Here is a 20,648-nt window from a genome sequence, read left to right on the forward strand (position 1 = left end):
AAGTTAGTGAGGCATGTTTCCTGTCTGAGATGCTGTTTTTCACTTAACATTGCAGATACAGCAGCTTATTCGAGACATGACGCGAATGAATGAGAACCTAACGTATTTAATTTCTCCGACGTTCTTCGGTTTCCTCGTAAATCCCTCTACTCTGATAAGGAATTTACAATTAGCTATCAAATAAGAGGGCAGCGTGAGGGCAAAGAAAAGGAAGTGAGAGGAGAGACAGGGTGGGGTACTGCCTTTTGAGGTGAAGGTATAGCCAGGCTGTCCTAAGACCCTGGCTTCGTCTATGAGGCTTACACCGGAGATGGATGGATCACAGGCAGGCAGGCAGGCAGGCAGGCAGGCAGGCCTACATGCAGCAGTTGCCCTGGTAACATACAGCAATGAAGCGAGGGTAGCTACACACTCTTTCTTTCCACCCCCTCTCTCATTTCTTCCCATCCCTCATACACAGCCTCTCATTTTATCCTCCATTTCCTCTTTTTATTCACTCCCTCTCGTGAAGAAAACCTGACCACTGGCACGCTGCTGATGTCATGGTTGCCATAGTGATGGAAGCCTTACAGCAACGAGGCTATGTGGAGATGGTCAGGTCAGGGGAAAGGTAACTGTGGGTCAATGATGAAAGAATTCCTTGTCAGGTAATTGGCTTACATGCTGGAAAATGTACCCATCAGTTGCTTTTAACATAGAATAAAGCTTTGTGTAAACCTGCCTGCATGTGCATCATGTCTTTGCACGATGTCGTGTCTGAAGAAACCTATCTGGCAGCGAAGCAAGTCAGAACAAAAATGTAGCTATGTGTTTCACAGGATAAATAACTCCCTAGAATACCTGGCGCAACAAAACAAAACTGCCAAGGGAATGATCAAGTGTGGTGCAGCGACTGGTTTGTGCTGTCTTAAAACGTCTGCTTTAGGGCATGTCTGCTGAGTCATGCTACCAACCATCCACAGCTCAACTGGATTACCTGTCCGTTTGGAACACTATGGAGAGTACATGAAGAAAAACAACAAACAAGTTTGTCAACTGAAAAATGTGATATTACTTTTAGAGACTAATATACGCTTTCTGGGCTTCTTTTAATCATCAAAGATTGTCTCAATTTCCTGCCGACAGAGGTTTCATTTGCATTGTTACTACAACTAATATTTCAATGTAGCATTCACACACTGACAGAAACGCTTTGAGACAAATCGTTTTAATAGTACATAGAGAAAAAGGAGAGGCCCTCTGAGGCATTACAGCTGCATAAATCTGTAGCTGTTGTTGCAGTTTTGTTAGACAAGTGGGTGGATATTAACTTTAGACAACTTTGTCAACATAAACACCTATTAATTTGGGTATAAGAGTAACAACTGTAGGAGAGGCCTCTCGATGGTGAGGTCAGCAGCGTAAGGACATGCTGGTGTTTCCTTATTTAATCCCTAAATGTTTAACTTGCACAGTGGAGCTCTTTTCCTTTTGAGGTAGGGATGCAGGTAAACAGTGCAGCTCCCATGTATATGTGTCTAAGCCCAACTCACAATATTTTTACCATATTTAGCTGCTCATTTCACCTGATCCAGCAACTATGAATAATAAACATTAATCTTCTCCACCACCGTAATGTAAGATCACTAAGGAAACAAGATGCACTGAGTCCAGCAAAAAAAAAGAAACCTGAACAAACAGGCCTGTGACTTCAACCTGCTCTTCAACACACTGCCACTTACAGTCCACATTACATAACCATGCAGCTCAAATCCCAACAAACTGCAGAATGGTTAGAGTCAGGATCCTCATTAAACAGAAAAATACAACTAAATGTGTACACCATATCTTAACAGTATTAACTACATAACAGATTTTTTTGCTACAGCCTGAGTCATACCTTTTCTGTGCACTGCTGCTCACGCTGCACCTGGCAGTACCACGGGATTAAATAAATCCTCCTCTATGTACACATGCTATATGAAGAGAAAATATGTTGCCACACAGGATAACTAAAGCTGTATAAATGGGCCTCTCTTGCTTGCAGCTGTAAACCCTAAAGCTGCAACACACAACCCTTCATCTGAAGCCAAGGGGTCAGGTTTGACATATGAAACTATCTGATAGATACAAAGCAATGCGTCCATCTCCATCGCAGAAGTATGTGTGCTCTGAGTGTTCAGTAAGAGCAGGGTGACCCTGCAGACCTCCTGAGGAAAACATGCAGCCGGCCTCAGAGAGTTTAGGTTGGATAATCTATCAGCACACAAGCGCTCTTTGTTCCATTACCAGCGTCACACACCATGTGACCAGTCATTTCATAATCAGGTATGTTGCGATCGCACTGTCAAGAAATTCTCTGTGTTAATTCATCTCCTCTCTAACTGCTTGTTCATGTCCCTTGGATTCTGCATCAAAATGGCCAGGTGTGTGTTGTAGAGAATCTGGCAAGGACTGAGGCGTTGTTTCCTCACCTGAATCATATAGAGCTGGGCGATGCGGTACTCTTCCACACTCATGGGCATGGGGATGCGGTACTCCTTGATAAGCATGGTGAATTTTGGAGAAGGGGGAAAAAGGGGATCAGGGAGAAGATTGACAAGGGAACAAGGGAGGGAGGGACAGAGGGAAGGGAGGGGGAGAGGGGAAAGGAGAGACTCCGGGTGCTCCTATATGTGATTCGTCAAATCACCAGCTGAAGTCCACATTGATGGTTCCTGTAGAGGGGAGAAGCAAATACAAAAATGAGGTATGTGAGCTGTGAATGTATTTAAAAAAAATACAAACAACCGATCAGTTGCGTTTGATTCAGTCAAAACATGCTGTTAAAGTTGATGACGGACGTCTGAAAACACCCAGTATTGCTTCAAACACATCTCCATCAACATCCATCACTCACAAGCAACAGAAAGCGGCAGCAAAAAAATCATTCATCAGAAGCAAAATGTCAACACAGAGTAATTTCTAAAGCTGCAAAGTTCCTTTATGCTCAGCTGAGGACAAAGATTCATTCTCGTGGCTCACACGTAGATGAAGAGGAGAGAAGAGCCGGAGTGTCATTCAGGACACGTGCTCGGCGTAGTTAGTGTATATCTGGTCCAAGCCTCGACACCGAGGACGGGCATCAGCGTCGTGTCTCCACATCCAGCATCGCACATCCAAGTAAGGCACTTCCCAGGATTAATTTGCCTTCTTATACACAGGCCACTGCTCATTGTGTACGTGCAGGGGGTTGGCCGGAGTCTATGGAGAGCACCCGTGCCTTGCAGACGGTCCCAACAGCCACCCTGTCTTTCCCAACCCTCCAACGCCGTCACATGGGGGGCTCACTCAGCATAAGAGGGATTACAGTTGAGTGGGGAGCATTACATAACGTTGTAAGAGCCCCCCGTGCGTGATCGAGGTTTCACAAATAGCAGCCTTAGAAATACGCCAAGCATTGTTTTCTAACCACTGGGCAGATAGGGGTAGGTGTGGGCTATACATACACAACGTGTGGGTGGCGTGAGTTGCAGAAGTCTGCTTTGACCGCTATGGGAAGAACAGCTCTCCAAAGCTAAGCAAGTACATAACAAGATCATGACTGCACAGCACAGTATTGTCTTGTAGTGGGAGTTTATCTAAATTAAATATCGCAGGTGTCAGCTGAGGTGGCACATTAACTGAAAAGGAGTCAATAAGGTAGAAGAGATATCAACTAGTGCAATGATTGCTTCTGTCAAAATAAATGATGGCACATGCAAAGATGCACATTTTTAAAGAAATGCTGGTTCCTCCTGTTCATGAATGGGAATCAATTAAGTCTATTACAGGCTGAATCCCAGGTGATGTTCTTCTATTCTCTAAATTGGATTAGCAGATGCTTTGATAAATAGCTCTAGACCTGTTAATAATTCCAAAAAAACAAAGATTTGAGAGTCTAGTAAATGAAGGGATAGTACATTCTGTGTTCAGATGGGTCTGCTGGAAACAACGTGGACAGGATCTTAGTCATGGTGCTGAGGAGACTCTACTGCACATTACTGTACAGTACGTGTGAGGGAAGACAACAACACCATCCTGGCACTGCCTCCATTTGGCCATCCAAATGTGACTACACAGCATTGCATAACCCCGATATTCACTCATTTCTGACCTACGGCAGCAAACTAGACCTGGCTCTGGAACCAAGCCCAGTCTGTCTAATCACACTATTATTCCTGCTGCGTCACTTATCCAGCAAACAAAGGCCAGCTTTGCTGAGTCTCCTGGTGTAACCAATGGCCCTGGTCCTCCAGCTATTGGGTGCTTCTCCCTTGCTGCTCCTTCCTGAAGACACTTTTGTCTAATAAGTTTCTCTGGGAGGTGTACTGGTTGAAAAAACAACGAACATTGTGTTCTCTACATTTTTAAATATGGTATCTTTGCTTTACACTGGAGAACAATGCATTGACAAAATCAGAGCAGAACACCATGTTTTGCTGAAAATAACTGCACACTTGGGAGAGGCTAGGATAAAACTAGGCTAGCTAGAGAGGCCCAGAGAAAAGCCTGTGGCTCAAGAGCACGATATGCCTCTAGATGTGAGAGACAGGCTTTAGAGGGGGGAATGTCACAGTATTTATAAGTGTTGACAGTGTTGATGAACAGCTTCACTGTTTACTTGAAGCATGGTTCAACAATGTGGCAACAGTATGAAAGCGGGTTGCAACTGATGCCGCAACAAACGTCTGAGTGTTTCTGAGAATTTCATCTTGGCCAGAGACTGTGGATGTGACAGTTGCACCGATTTGGAAATGACTCAGTGTGACATGATAAGACAAATTCTTTTACTGTCTGACTATCCGCCTGAGAATGGGCATTGTGTGAATCAAAGTCCAGCCACCAGCGGCCAAGGGGCACACAAGGAAGTGATGGAAAGGGAGAGTATAACAAACATAGAGAAAAGCAGGAAAAGCAACAAGCTGCTTAGCAGAGGGACACGGTACAGTTCATACTTGCTCTGTCCGGCCTGAAATCATGCTGCTGCACAGGGATTTGTAGTGATATTCATGCATGTGAGTTATGCCACCAAATACCAAGCAGGATTATGACAGTTTTGCTATTGGTTAGTGCTGTGACTAATTCTTTTTGCTCAGAAATGACCTAAACAAGATTGAATAACTGTTTTAGAAACACTATTTGCACTGGTTTAATGAAGATTATTGTGAAATGTAACTGAAATTTAGTTTAATATATTTTTCAGAAAACATTTTTTGCAAAAGCAAATCACAAAGTCAGTTTTCATTAACAATTTCAATTTGGTTGCATTTATGGCAAGCAAAAATATTTAAAGTGCATATTTAAAGTGCATACTGATATTTGGCTACAACCACCAAAATACCAGGAACATGTTTTGGTCCAAGTTTGTTTTTATATACTGACTTGGCAAATGTGAGATATATTCATGGCCACAGACTTGTCAACAGATTTGTCAGGCACAGATTGTGACTTCAATTTTAGTTTCAACTTTCCCCTCTCGACAATCTGTTGTTGCAGTTGAAATAAACCATTTATCACGTTTAGCTTCAGCATTGCTTTCAGCAAAACATGGAAATCTTGTGGCACACTGTTTTCCAATCAGTTTTCTCAACTAATGGGAGCAACAACCAAAGATGGAAACCTCTAACTTTATTTTTTTTTTTTAAAAAACCCAAAAAACAACAGGCATACACACACAGATTTTATTTTTGTAGTGTTTCCTCCTTACTACTGATTAATAAGGTCTTCTGAATTACCTGATTTTAAGAGCATCTATCTGCTTTCCAGATACAAAGCTATCCTGAAAAAAAGCACTCCTGGTGGTGTAAACCTGTGTCTCTCTGACTCTTTCCTCTGCGACTCATGCAGATGCTGTGCACAGCATAAGACCTGTAATGCATGATCCACCAGCAGCCTCGAGAGAGTACTGGCACCATGCTTGACCCAGAAAAAAAGCACTCTCACACACAGAGCTTAAAAATAGCCCGGTCACAATAATCCAAGCATACGCAAGCAGAGCGCTTGACGTTGTTTGTTCAGAGAATATGCTCATTCCCTTCTAAAAATACAGTCTCTGCCCCCCTCTAGGCAGTGACGCAATAGCAGCACACGCCAATGCACAGCGCTCATCACAAAGCAACCCCCAATGTTCCTGTTCCGACAAAACGGAAGGCAGCGATAACTACAAAATACTTCTGAGTAGGATTGTGTTCTGTAGCTTTTCTCACCATCATTTCTGTAGCCTGTTTGCCCAGCTGCGGCAGGACCATGCAGCCTGAGGTGTGTGATGCTGCCTCTCAAAAGGTGTGATGAACCGTTAGAGGAAAGGAGTGTGATTGTTTAAAATCACGTTGTTTACTTTAATATCCGTTTTAAAGCTGAATTACACACTAAAAACCTAATCAGAGGCACTGGCTGGATATCATCAGAGTCAGTCTGGTGGAACTTTCCAGATCACATGATGCATAATACCTCAGGAGCTGCAAGGAAGATGGTTGTAAACACAGCTACATCTGTGTGAGTTCAAAAGTCATCATAAACAAAAAATGTGCTGGGAGATGAGCACATCTGCTCACCTCTAAACACAGTTAAGTGGCCTAAACAGACAAAGCCTACTTACTCCACAAAACAAAGACTAGATTAGTCATTGGAGGCCGAAGGCTCTTGTTTCCACCATAACATGTAACGTGCCTTTCACTCTCTGAGTGTGATTTTCCTTGCCACTTCAGGCTGTCCTTTACTACAATAATGGAACGTGGCATTACTAAACAGGTCTGAAGATGCAACATATAGCTCAGGACTGACAGCTATATGGACAGCACAGAGGGCAACAGCTGGGTCCTGCTGTCGGACACAGAGCAGAACACTAGGAGGGTCAAGGTGACTCACAGAAGGCTTTTACTTAAAGGCCACAATGTTGGCGCTCCTTTAAATTTAGCTATGTTTTACAAAACACCACACTGAGGTGGAGCTGCAAAGAAGGTGGTCAGTCCCAGAGGTGTTGGGGTCGGTGGGGGAGGTGGATGGGAGCAGGATTTCCCTCATGAGTGACCGGAGGCAAGACCCCTTTAAAACACAAGTGGAAAGTTTTAGCCCCTTGACTGCCTGAAATACCATAGATCAGTTTCACAGTGTTGCCTTGATATTGCAGAGACAACCTCAGCCATGACAACCACCGCAAACACAAACTCAGCCTGTGACGAGAACCCTTGATTGACTTGATGGGCTTATCCACCAATCCAGTTAAAATGTCAAAAGGCTTGAGACAATGCCGTGTGTGCTGGGCTCAGCATGATACATGGCTGGTGTGAGGGAGTTTACCTTCCATCTGTAATGGCTCAAGAGGAATATAATTTAAATTGCGCAACACAAAATTCTAATCTCATCACAGTATATTATACTGAGATTAGACTTCTCTATCCAGCAGTATGTCTAATAAGGGCAAATGATAACAGTCTTTTAAAAGAACATAAATGAGATAAAGTTTATCTGACTCAATATAAAAACTGATTTACACCCTATAAAATCTGCTCCTGTTAGAACTTAATCAAGATGTGCAGTCTTCTCTCCAGATTCCCTACTTTTATCTTCATCTATAAATGTACCTGTATTAATCCAATTTTTATTATTTAGCCCTTTTATATGCTCCACATGAGAGAGGCTGGAATATTTCTATGTAGTACACAGGTGCAGTTGGGGTGGACAAAGACCATGTTTTACTTTACCTGACTTCAATAAAGCAGTGAAGCGGTGAGCAAACATTTACCTTTTCCCTGTATTTAAAAAGTGGTCAGGTTTCTTTGTAGGCTGTACCATACAATGTACAGCTCAAACAAAGGAGGACCAGGAGAGGGGAAAAACAATTTGAGTGATCCATGATTTAGTTGGCATCGTTTTAAACTGGGGCTGAGCTAATAAAACAGACAAATGCAGATGCAGCACAATGAGATCCTCCAACATGGGAGCACAACATAAAAAAGCTACAACAACATGAGTAATCACCATCACTCTAAGCCGACAAAGCAGCATGATCATGTAAACTGATGCGTCATCCTGGTCCTATACTGTAAAGCTTCCACGGTGCGTCCTATAATGCGGTCATCACTTTCTCCGTCCCTCAGGCCCGTGCTCTTCCACAGGCTATGGAGGTGGGATGCACAACCTGGCCTTGTTCTTTACTCATCGCAGTACAAGGGGAAAGCTAAAAATAATTGACACTCTGTGAGCATCTCCTCCATTGTGTTCCTCCTCCTTCTCCTCGTCCTCTTCCTCCTACAGTAGCCCTGCCAGTAAGAACTGCTGCTAAAAATGATCCTCCACATGGAGGGAATGAACAAGAACAACCACCATGCACACACACAGTTAAGCATATTGTTGTGAGAAAACTTGAACTTTAATTACTAGCAAAAGAGATTAAATTAACTGAGCAAACTGTTAATCGCTCTCTACCTATAAGACTCGGCAAGATGTTCTTAAAGAATGTCACAACTACTCATTTACTGCTTCACATAGAGCAACTTACGATTACAAAATAAACCCACAACTTAGATTTCTAGCTGTTTCAGTGATATCAGCTGTTTTTATTCTTTGAAACAAACAAATATATGGCGGCATAGTTGTGCACGATTACATGGTAAAAATGAATTCTGTCCGAGGCAGATCACTTAATCTCACCACGTCAAACTGAGGCTCCAAATCAGTGGAAAATAAGTCAAGTTTTGGATTTAATACCCCTGCAGCATGTAATTAAAATTCAGCATAAATAAATCTGGTGCCTTGTGACTGCTGAGAACTTTAAGCTGCTTTAATAATTGGAGCCATTGTTTTCTTATGCCTCAGTGGTGCTCATCAGCCCACCGTTTTCCAAAATGGGCCCGTTACATACCAACTCTATCTCTAATCAACGCCACGCTTCATTCTGCAAACCAAAATTAGATGACCTTATATGCAAATTACACTTGGATTAATCAGTTACGTGCCAAGGTTAAACGAGGATCTCCCCTTGCCGTCATTCTCTCCAAACGCTCAGACAGCCTAAATCAACTGCGTAGAGAGCAGTCTTATGTAACTCCAGCAGACACAGAAAAAGGAAAGCATCGCTACACTTGCATTTTGTCCGTTCCATTAAGTAATTCATGTAACCCATGGACTACAGGACAGGAAATGCTTCGGTACATTTATACAATCTCTCCCAAACATCCCCATCAGTCGCTCAGTCTGAGTGTTTGGCAGCAACAAGACCCTGATTCAAATTAAGGCCTCCTTGCTAATGTGGAGCCTATTGCTGAGTGCTCGCTCACCACCGACAGCACAAAGGCTCGACACAAAGGCTTGGAAGGGTAGCAACAAATGCATTTCCAGTATCACTGCCACTGGCGATGTCACACAGTTGTGCAAAGTAGCTTTGATTATATGAAATGCTTCAGTGATGTGTCCAAGATTCATTACTGCAGCGAGACACCGACATTACATGTCCACGTCAGAATCCAGGCAGAGATTCACGCTGCACAATCTGACAGTTTGCAATAACTCAAAGGGAGATTAAAGTTTTAAAAAGCTGACAAAGTAATATTAAAAATAACTTGTGTTACAAGATGATGCCTAACATCTAGAAACTGAAGAAGCAGGGATAGATCTGTGCCTGCTATCAGACAGAAAATGCTTTAAACAGACAGAAAAATAGAATAAATGTCTTTCATGTCAAATGTCTCCATCTAGGCATGTGTTCCATCAAATTTAACAAAATAGGGTAGTAGTCCCTCTAAAAATATGGTAGAAGCATATAAAGTTGAAAACTAAATGTAAACAGAAATTATTGTGCTCAGTCTACAGCCTATTTTTAGTTTTCCACATTTAAAAAAAAACTTCAACAGCACTCTCACAACTGGCAATGCAACTTTTTTTAAATTAAAAACTATAACGAAGAATAGAAATGAAATGGATTATACTCAACAAAACTTGTGAAGAAAAATGTTTCGCCTTAGGCTAAAATGTATTTCCTTTCCTGCCCCTTTATCCTCTCCATCACTGCTTGAACGGGGGGGTTACCATGGAGACACAGTGGGCCCTTTTCTTATTGGTTGCCAAGATGAAGTCAGAGTGACGAAGAAAGTAGAGGCCAGACGCTGCTGGGGCTGATACTTCTTTCTCCTGTTTCTCCTGTCTCCACTTTCACTTTTGTCAGCCTCTATTCTTCCCCAATCGCGGCTCATTTTCGCTGCTCTCTGCTTTTCATTATAGGAGCTGCCAAAAACTCTCGCTGGTTCTCCCACATCATGCACTGAAATATTCACTGCTGTGATACAGCTGGTATCACAGCAAATATTCACAGACCTAACATGCTGTTTTAAAACTGTTTTGTGTCCTCTGCTAATAACATACACTGCATAAAATGAATGTCAAGACGAGCCCGTTTCTACCTGCACCCCATGCAGGGTTAGAACCTATAATCCCCTGTGAAACTGTGATGCAAATTGTCATTATGTAGTTTAAGATTAACCTGGTGGACCTCTCACAGCAGCTCAGCGTTAAAACAGAAGTTGACTGATATAGTTTTTGGAGGTTTTTTAAGTAACCCCCTAAACACTAAAACCCACCGGTAGGTTTGACAGGCATTTAAAAAAATATAAAATAAAACAAAAACAGAAATCACCAAAACACCATTTGTCAGATTCAGAAACTGTATAAACAGAAAGAATTATTGGATGCTCAACTTTCTAACAGTCTTTGAAATAATCATGTGACACACTATTCTGTCAGTATATTTAACCAAATTAAGCTAGACATTGTGATATCTCATCAAAGTCACTCTATTTTACATGTCTCATTAGAAATTCAACCAAATTAACAGAATTCTGTTGGTGCAAAGCATCAAAAAATAAAAAATTCCATGCTCCTTGGCGAAATCTTAGAAGCCATAACCAACTCAGCTGCAGCCAAAAGTCATGTGACAAAAATTTGAGGACTTTTCAGTTGAACTGTGTTCACACTGAGCGGATAGGAGATGAGATTGGAAACACATTAAATATGCATATATTAAAATATCTACAGTTGGTACTGTCACCTTTTTTTTCCCGTATTGGTAACCACTTTAGCTACTTGTAAAAATGGGGCACCTGTTGATTAACTTTTTTTTTCTTTAAAAAAAAAAAAAAAAAAAAGCGTAATTACAGAAAATCGATTTAAATTTAATTGATTTATGCCATTAAAACTGTGTTATACTACACAAACACAGTTTTGAATTCTGTTTATTTCTAGCCACCTTTGTGCTGTTTCTATAGAGGAGACTTGAGCCCACAGTGAGTAGATTAAAAGTAGATCAACTGGCAAGCGTTTAAATTCATTTATTTTATCTTGGAATCATTTGTCTACAAAAAACAATACAGATAATCAAAAAAATGCTGAATACTGGATCCAATAATTGACCATGCCGATAATCATTCAGCCCCTGCTTTCAAATATCTAGCAGTGAGTGTGCACACAATATTATTTTATTGCATCCTTGGAAAGAAATTAGCCTTTGTGTTCCATTTTCACGTACTCTGGTAACTGAAAGGAAAGTGGATCTGAAAACTCTGATGTGGACTGGGGACAGAGGAACAGAAAATATGCAAGCACAGGCAAAAAGTATACTACAGGAACACTGGAAAAGTAAAGGGAACATGAAGTTGAAGTGGTGTTTAATGTGAGTTCGTTAGACAGACTGAATGTTAAATTGTTGAATTCTGACAAATTCATCCTTCACAAGATGCGTAATATATAACTAACCTTTTGTTCAAATGACTTCAAAAGAGAACAAGAAATTCATAAAAGGAAGAACAACTCTGATCTTAACATATTTATTCTGCATCAGCGTTTGTATTGTGTTCCACCAGTCTTTAGTTTCTGGTCTAAAGAGATTTAAATCCCTGAATCATCACTTCAGTGAGGAGGCCTGTTCGTTTAGAAGACACCGTGCATCGAGGCACATTGACTGATCAATGGTGGGAAAGCTGCCCATTAAAAGCTGAAGCCGCCTGCTGCCCTTTGGTGAAATACCTCAAACCCTCTTGTGCAGCGCAAATAATGCAGCCTTTCCAAAAGCGTTCTACTCACTGACCAAAGAGTGGAGCCGTCTCTCATGCTGACCATAAAAGGCCATTTTCAAAGATGCTCTTGGTCCTATGACTTTGGCTAACATTTCAATGGGTTCTGAGGTCAGGTTTCAGCCTTGTGGAAAACCTTGTGGGATTCTCTTATCGGAGTCAGAGCCCATAAAAACCAGAAACTGTCAGTCTTATACAAAGAAGGACTCTGACGTCTCTCTCACATGCACATACACCCCACTGGGAATGGAGACATGGGGCTTTGTGTGGCATATAGAAGCAAAGAAGGGGCATCACAGAGACACATCCCAATAAAAGCCTGTACAGTGGGAGTAGGTGAGGGGAAGTGAGGAGGGGGAGTTAGGGTCTGAAGGAGTCTATTTTTAGGTTCAGAGAAATCAGGTGTCTGTGGCCAGTGGAAAAGAAAAGAGAACGTGGGTAAAGTGACATGAAGCAGCGCTGTCGCCTTCATTTTACATGATCCGTGTGACTCAGAGCACTGCGAGGACTGGGGGAAGAGTAAAACACAAACATATAAAATGCCATACATGTCCTAAACTGATGTAAAGCTGTAAAGATAATTAAATAAAAACAGGACTGACGGTCAAAAAAAGCGGGTAAGGAGACATCCAGTAACCAGCACTTTCTTCAGTGACTGGGTAATGCACACAGCATTTCTAGTTCACAGCAGACTATGCTCCTTGCAGATTAGATTAGCAAACACATCGACTTTGCTTCACAGAAGCACATCCCTCTGCTTAACAGTCAAGGAAGTTTTCTGTTAGAGAGGGCGTTTGCCAGACTGCCTCGATTTCACTTTATCCATGAGCCTAGTAATTATCATTACGAGAAAGAAGAGCACCCCTTCCCTGTTAGGATGCACATAACGCACTTGATTCCTCTTCCATAAAATGAAACTCGAGTAGAGACACAGTAAAGGTGGTCGACTGCTATAAAAAGACCTCAGCTCCTTTTTGGAGTCCACCCACATTGCCAGAAAAACCGGTGTCCAAAGCGAAGGGGAGAAAGAGCAGATCCGCACAGAGCGTCTGCTTTTGTCTCATTTCCCAGACAACGCCACTGTAGGAGCATTAGCAATGATGTGCCATTCATCAGCTGGCTCATCAGGGATGCGTGGGGACAGGTTGTACCCCTGTTGTCCCTGTCAACAGCTCAACACCAGCATTAGCATCACCTGCTTTGTTCGAGGGAGCTGAGGTGGGAGGGCGGGTTGGAGGAGAAGGACGGAGTCGGTGGAGCTCGAGGTGCAGAGAAAACACAATGTTCTATTCGGCGCTTGGTCGGCACCCAGGTGCATGATGGAGGCTCATGTGAAGTGCTACCATGATGCCTGATTGCCTGTTCAAGAGGAGTTAAAAGAAAAATTAGACCTTCAGATAAACAGACAGCTGGAACTGTGTCTCTACACATCTTAAGAGGACATCATAAACTCTGAGAGGTTTCCTTCAGATGACTTCAAACTATAACTAAACTACAATAAAAATGTTTACTGGTTCATGAAATAGTTCGAACGTCTTTGAGGTGCATCAATATTCACTCTAAATGACTGGAAATAGATACTGTTCATTTCTTAAGGCGGAAAATCGATGATGTCCAAAATTCCAACCAGTTTTTCACAGTAAAACAGATCACTAACTGATCATCCAGGCTTGTCAAGCCAAGTCAATGTTATTTATACACACAAAAATCAAACATTTGCCTAAAAGGGCTTCATAATCCTGACAGGATGTGATATCTTCCATCCTTAAACCCGGGCTCCATGATCAGCACACGCCCCGTGTTGCATTGCTTTTGTGTTTCTTGAGCCAGGAGGGCACTGATCGAGTTAACATGTGACATCGATGCACAGGCAGATCAGTTAACTGGTAGCTCTGTCTGATTTCCAAAGCGTGTCACAGATGCAGTATCTGGTATTTGTGTCGCAAAGCACTGGATGGAATAACAAAAATCACTTACAGCTAAAAAAAAAAATCAAAGTTATATGCCAGACTTCAAAGATGACTTTTTTTAATCATTATTTTGCAAAATTTTGTTTTATTTTCAGAAAAAAAGCATGTTGCTGTTACTCAAAATTCTGGTTTTGTGCATTAGAAGCCATAGCGTGCGAGCAGTGCAGTGAGTAAAGAAACAGGATGTAATGTTCTTTACCTATCAATCACCATTATCTAATTCTAGAGGGAACATTAAGCTGATCATGACAGTGTTTCAGCTGAGTACTGAGGACCCAAGCAACACGTGAAAAGAAAATTCTAGAGCAAAAACAATTTTCTTATTTTATGCTTCTTCACGAAATTAATGAAAAAAATCAGTTTCTATCCTGAGAAGCGCTTACAAAAGAAGAACCACTGAGACTTGGTTAGTTAGTATCACTTCTTGCTCCATTGCTTAACAAGCCAACAGTCGTGTCCTTTGACAGACAGTAAATAAAGATCATAGGGTATTTTATTGAATTAAATTTTCTACAGTTGGGCACTTTAAAAGTTCTTCATAGAAAATTCACTCACAACTGGTGAAAATTTCCTCCGGTGCCATCAGAGCCCATAAAAATCTGTCTATTGACTGTCAGAGAAATGACACTAACATGACATGACTCTTTCTACGCAGAAGTTATCAGCTGTGGGGAAAATAATTTACACAATACTGTCCAGGATTACACACAGGGTTCGTTGTGAATCTTGCTTAATACCTTTAGTATCTCCGTTTAAGCTTGTTTAACAAACTAAATTTCCAACATTACATGGCAAGCTGTAGAATAAATTGACTTTTCTAATATCCTAACAAAGTAATCACAGGAAGCCCGCTAATGCAACCATATGAACAATTCCCCACTCTGACAAATGAGCCCTGTAGAGATTATGGGCTACACGTTTTATAGATGAAATAAAATGAGATTAAAAAAGGAAGATTTCTCCTTAACCATCTCTGCATCTTATCAGCTGGATTACACTGCTATCTTGTTCTGGATGGGACTGACAGTGACTGTGGGATACCAGATGTAAGACCTCAGCATGCAAGAGACTTACAAAATAGCCCACACTCTGGTCTACATGAAGAGCCAAGATTTCAGATTGTAAGAAATTGCACATAGCAACGTCAATCTTACACAACAGGTTTTTACAAAATAGGCAGAGATGAAGCAACATGATTAAGAAAATGGCAGATTACCACACAAAGAAGCATCTAACATAAATACATATATATCTGGAGAGCAGCATCTACAGTATGTAAGAGCAGCTATAGCAACACCATGCTGAATCTCTGACCTTATTTACCACAGCTCATTTGCTCGTGTAGCTCATTTTACTGTTTGTACCTGGGGTTTCTTTACTCTTCCTGCGCCAGTGATCACATCTGATCATCAGCTCAAATACAACAAACATGGAACCAAAAAATGTGGTGAGCAGCTGCATACGTCATTCAAAGTTGAACTGGCAGGAAGTGCCTGTTGTCTCACTCCTTCAACTGAAACGCTCTTAGTCAATGGCTGCGTGCTCATTTGTTGTCTGCGCTCTCATAAGTCACAGCACTATTGAGTTCTGCTGTGAGACAATCATAAGCAAAACAGGCGGTTATTGTACCAACACAGCAGATCTGTCACATGCAAGAATACCACAAACAGAGAGACAACACACGGCGCTCGGAATACTCAAACACGGCTGGGACACGAGCTCAAAGGCTACAGGCTCCTCTGTCAGGAATTTTCCACTCCACCGTCACTCAGACATACTGCATTTATTTACAGCGTTTTCCTCCTGACCATCATGGTTGTGGGGCACTCCCAGAACTGTATAACACAAGTGGAGTGGTGGGTAATTTTAGTCTGTGTGACACAAATGAGCAAACACTGGCACGGAGTCTGAATGCAGTTAATTAACTGCTTTAATTCAACAGCTACAACTTGTGAACAAGGACCAAAAGAAAGCCGCATCCAAAATTCACAGTTGTACAGACAATAGGCTGATTCATAATCACCTCCACTGTTTCTCCTGCAGTGGTGAGAAAATTGTGTTTGTTTGTCTGATGTGTTATATTCAAGAGAGGCACCTGAGAGTTTCAGAGCTATCAGGTTTCTGACTCTCAACTACCACTCACTAATATTCCTTCCTCGTAGGTGCTTTAAACCATATGAAACATGTCACTGCTTTGTATCTGTTTCGATAAGAAATACTTTAAAATGGAATAATAAAATTACTGATTCAGATAACAACAACAAAAGGACCACTAAACTCAACCAATCTCACACCGTGACTGTCATACTCCAGCAGCACTACAGCTGCACAGAATTTTGCAATCCCAAAGCTACAACACTAATTTTCTAGGAAATAACTCTTACAATATTTATACTAAATAAATATTTGAAATCTGTTTAAACTACTGGGTTACTTTAAAAAAAAATCTTGGTGAAATGGCATTCTAGTTGGGCGGACTGGAACTAGGTCCAACCAACAATAGTGTAGACAACATGTTGCCGTTGGTACAGCTGCTCAAACACAAAATCACATTAAAGAATCTTCCTAATCAAAAACACAATCAAGGTCGAGTGCCAGAAAGTGGGTTACACCTTTAAGAAGACCTAAAAATCATAATGACATCATGTTAGAGCGATTAGACGTTCTAGAAAATATCTAACAGCACGGCCCCGAGCCAGTGTCTGCACTCACAGACACACAAAACATTCGCAATGTATATTTAAGTGTGAGGGTTAGGTCTAATGTGAAGTCAGTGAGCTGTTATGAAGACTTTTTTTGAGACCTGTCAATACATTTCTGCATGTCTGCAATGGTGCAGAACTTGCTTGAGGAGAAGACCCATAATTCATAGCGTTTTGGGATGTCAAGAACGACAATGAAAAGATGAATCAATAAAAACATGGAAAGTGTGCACTGCGGCAAGATGTCTGTGCAGCTGTTCTCCTTTATGAATTCATACTGAAAACACTACATTTTATTTCATTTTACTGGCTTGCAGAAGTAACAAACTCACTGTCCCTTTTCTCACTGAGCATTTTCAGTCCTTGTTCTCACGCACCCAGAGTGCTCGGTCCATTAGGCTGGACATTGGGAAATCAGAACCATCGCTACCTGAACAAATTGCGATATTAAATTCAGCTAATACTCTGACAGGGACCATTTAAGTGAATACTTTTACTCAGTTGCAATTTTGAATATGTTTTCATTTACAAAAAGGAAGTAAAAAAAAGACTCTCTGAAGCTTAAAATGACGCCACAGAGCTTTTCAAATTTGCATTGCCAACGCAGCCCTGCCTTTACACTGCAGGTGTTTGTGTGAGTGTGTCTACTGAAGAGGGGGAAGGAAGCCCACTATCAAAAAAACTGGTTAGGCAAATGTCTTGAGGAGCCGCCGTGTATACAGCAAAAAAAACCTCCACTGTGTTTAAAGGTCACAATGACATCATAAAGGTCGTATACAGCTGGTGAAGAAGAGTGAATTCTGGGTCAAGGTACTGTAATCGATGGCCTTCACTTCCAGCACTGAATTTAATCATCAAGTAGCACTTCAGTAACTGCAGACTAGGCAGCAGCTTCAGCATTTATGGTGTAGTTCCTCGTGACACAAATAAAATGGTATAAAAAATAGAGCATCATATTCAGCTACAGCTTTTCTGAGAAAACTGATAAAATCAGCTTCAAAAGCAGCAATGTCTGTGACTGCATGTCACTAACTTTGTGGGTTTTTTTTCACCTTACTTTATTTTGTCCTTTGTGCAGGCATCTGTGAGTCTTTGAGCTACACATTCCTCAACTGCAGCTACTGGCTTCACTAGTCTCTAATGTGTTTATTCTTAGGTGCTGTTTGTCTGATTTTTATCTGCCATGCTTTTTCTCTCCCCTTTACCTTCACCCAAACCAGTCAAGGCAGATGGTCGCAGTTGTTTTTCATGTTAAAGGGGATTTTTTTCTTCCTACTGCCACCAGTGAGTTTGCACAGAAAGAATACTTTTTGTTTTAAATCTGTAATATTGTCAGGTCTTCACCTTACTATGTGAAGTGCCTTGAGATGACTTGTGTTGCGAATTGGTGCTGTGCAAATAAAACTGAACTACACATATTTTAAGAAAAACAGGAACATAAGCAATGTCTGTTGAAAAGTTCAAACCACAAGAGACTCAGAGAAGAACAGTGTGTCTTTAAAAAAAAAAAGCACAGGCTGTCTATAATTCAGCTCAGGAAAGAACGCAGAAAGTGTTCTTCACCGCTCCAGCATCTGCTGTAGAAAATAGTAAGTTCTAGATCACAGAGCAGCTGATGCTGAGCGTGTTACACAAACCTCACTGACATTATGGCCTCAAGGAAGCAGGACACAAGTTGTAACATGTCACAAGTGAGTGTACACCGTGTGTTCATAGTAGCATTGTCCCACAGACAATCTAGCTTGGTATGCATGTCCTGTATTCCTGTAACAGTCAAACATTCTCCATTTGCAAGCTAGATCTTGTTTCTATAGGGCTGATCGCAGCTTGGTAGCACAGACAAATCTCAAAACTAGCATCAAAATGCGATGCTGAGAATAAAACAAGGGGGTCACAATGGCGTGGCAGTGCAGCAGCTCCTGCCCTCATAGCAGAGCCATCATCTAGACAACAGACGCCACAGCCTCCAAGTCAGCACTGCCTCCATGACTCACCCAGGCCCCGCTGAGTCAAATGAACTCTGGATTCTGAAACTCATATAAAGTCATGGGCCTTAAATATGCAAAATCAGCTTGTAGCATGCAGATTTCTAAGTAAAGTCAAGCTGATCTATGGAAAATTTTAGCTACCTGCTGAGTGGGATCCCATTTTTTGGTTAGTCAAACGTGCTGTGATGTTCAGCAAGGTCTTACATAAACTCTCACACATGGGTGAGAAAAAAAGTGCGTTAAAATAGATGCAGTGCATGACAGTCAGAGCACAGAGAGGAACATTTCATCAGCTTTAACGAGCATGCCTGTGTGCAACAGCAGCAACAGGGCCATGGCATGAGAGATGGGAAATAAATGTCGCACTTCTCCGGCCCCGAGGAGGAATGTAAAGTTGGTGTAAACACATCTGGTGGCCGGTTATGACAGCACGTGTTATTTAAAACCCTCTAAAAAATCAGGTTTAGTTAACGTGACGCTGCATCTCCGAGAGGGATGATCACATTTGAACTGGAGTAAACCCACCGTCAGTTAGTTACCTAGCAACATGGCAGCACGGTAATGACAAATTGATGGCTTGCAATGCTCATCACATACCTGGACCTGATGCACAGCTCTGATGCACCGCTGGCTTCACCGCGCTCCAGCACTCATTAATTCACAGTTCATGGGCCTTTTTCACCGGGTTTTGGGGGTGTCTCCTTTCCTCCGGGTTCCCTTCAAGCACCCTGCGACTCGCTCAGGTCGGGAAACGATGCCATAACTGACAGGGACGCACCGAAGTCAGCGACTGGTTTCCTTTGCGTTTGCTCGGCCCCTCGGCAGAGGAAGGGGTGCGACACGTAAAGATGACACGGAGGGAAACATCATCAGCAGCCTTACCAAGATATCAACCGCCGTTTCTGTTCGTGTTTACAAAATCTGCCCACATCATTGCGCCGGAGGTACCCACACGTTGGATTTCCTCAATCGACCGAGAAAAAAAGGCCAAAGTAAAGCTGTGGGTTTTTTTTTTTTTGTTTTTTTTTTTTTTAAAGAAAACGTCCTTGAATATCCGAGCTACCCTCGCATGAGTTGGCGGCCGGGCTCGTCCGGTTGTGGAGGGGGGAAATGAGTCGGCGGTGAGCTCAACCCCGCAGTGGCTGCCTCCGTCCAGAGAACCGGGAAGAGCAAAGAGCAAACATATGAAGAGTTCTCGCCATCGTAAGTTGCCGTTCCTCAAGTCTGAACCGCTGCAAGACTTCAGTCCTTTCAAGCACGACAACGAATACAGTCGAGCTAACGCGAGGACGGCGACGTTTCTGGTGCGATTTTAGAAATAAAAGTTGAACTTACTGCGTATTTATGTTGACGTTGCAACCGTTGAAAACCTGCCGCTCCTCCGTTGTTTCTTTCCTGAAACGGCAATTTCACGTAGTATAACCACCTCAAATTGCGTGTTACTGTTAGTTAAGCTCTAACTTGGGTGATGTTCAACTGAAACAATGTGTACAACACACCGCTGACTCTTTACTTCTGAAGGATATGACTCACTACTTCCGGTATGTGTCTTTGCTTCAGTTGCTTGACGACTAGCGTCCAGCTGAGCCGTTTTAATGGCAGAACGCCCCCTGCTGGCAGCATAGTATACGGTAAAAACCGGTAGAACCAGTGCTCAGTCAGTCATCCACCCGTTATCTATACACCACTTAATCCACATTAAGGACTTGGGGCGCTGGAGTCTATCCCAGCTGACTTGAGGTGAAAGTAGGGGACGCTCTGGACAGGTCACCGGTCTATCACAAGGCTACATATAGAGACAATCACACTGAGAAACACCAATTAACCTCAGCATGTTTTTGGACCGTGAGAGGAAGCCTCAATCAATCAATTATTATTAAAACTATTATTAAATTTAATACATTTTCATTTAATTTTTTTTCACTT

At 42.0% G+C, this 20,648-nt stretch overlaps 1 protein-coding gene across 8 annotated transcripts in view; it reads right to left on the reverse strand.

The window, feature by feature from the left end:
• Positions 1-20,189, reverse strand: part of LOC111576649 (membrane-associated phosphatidylinositol transfer protein 2-like) — a 42,438-nt gene extending 22,249 nt beyond the window's left edge. For 6 of the 8 annotated variants that reach the window (XM_023282422.3, XM_023282425.3, XM_035953846.2 and 3 more), the window contains exons 1-2: positions 19,320-19,992; positions 2,454-2,696 (exon numbers count right to left, since the gene is read on the reverse strand). In XM_023282422.3, the coding sequence (XP_023138190.1) occupies positions 2,454-2,531 (78 nt within the window). In that variant the 5' untranslated portion in view covers positions 2,532-2,696; positions 19,320-19,992. Of the gene's footprint in view, positions 1-2,453; positions 2,697-3,003; positions 3,188-19,319; positions 19,993-20,057 lie in introns of those variants that run through there. The other 2 variants (XM_023282421.3, XM_035953845.2) reach the window with 2 other exon arrangements.
• Between the last annotated feature and the right edge of the window lie 459 nt (positions 20,190-20,648).

The sequence above is a fragment of the Amphiprion ocellaris genome, chromosome 6 (assembly GCF_022539595.1).
Source record: "Amphiprion ocellaris isolate individual 3 ecotype Okinawa chromosome 6, ASM2253959v1, whole genome shotgun sequence".
NCBI classification, from domain to species: Eukaryota; Metazoa; Chordata; class Actinopteri; family Pomacentridae; genus Amphiprion; species Amphiprion ocellaris.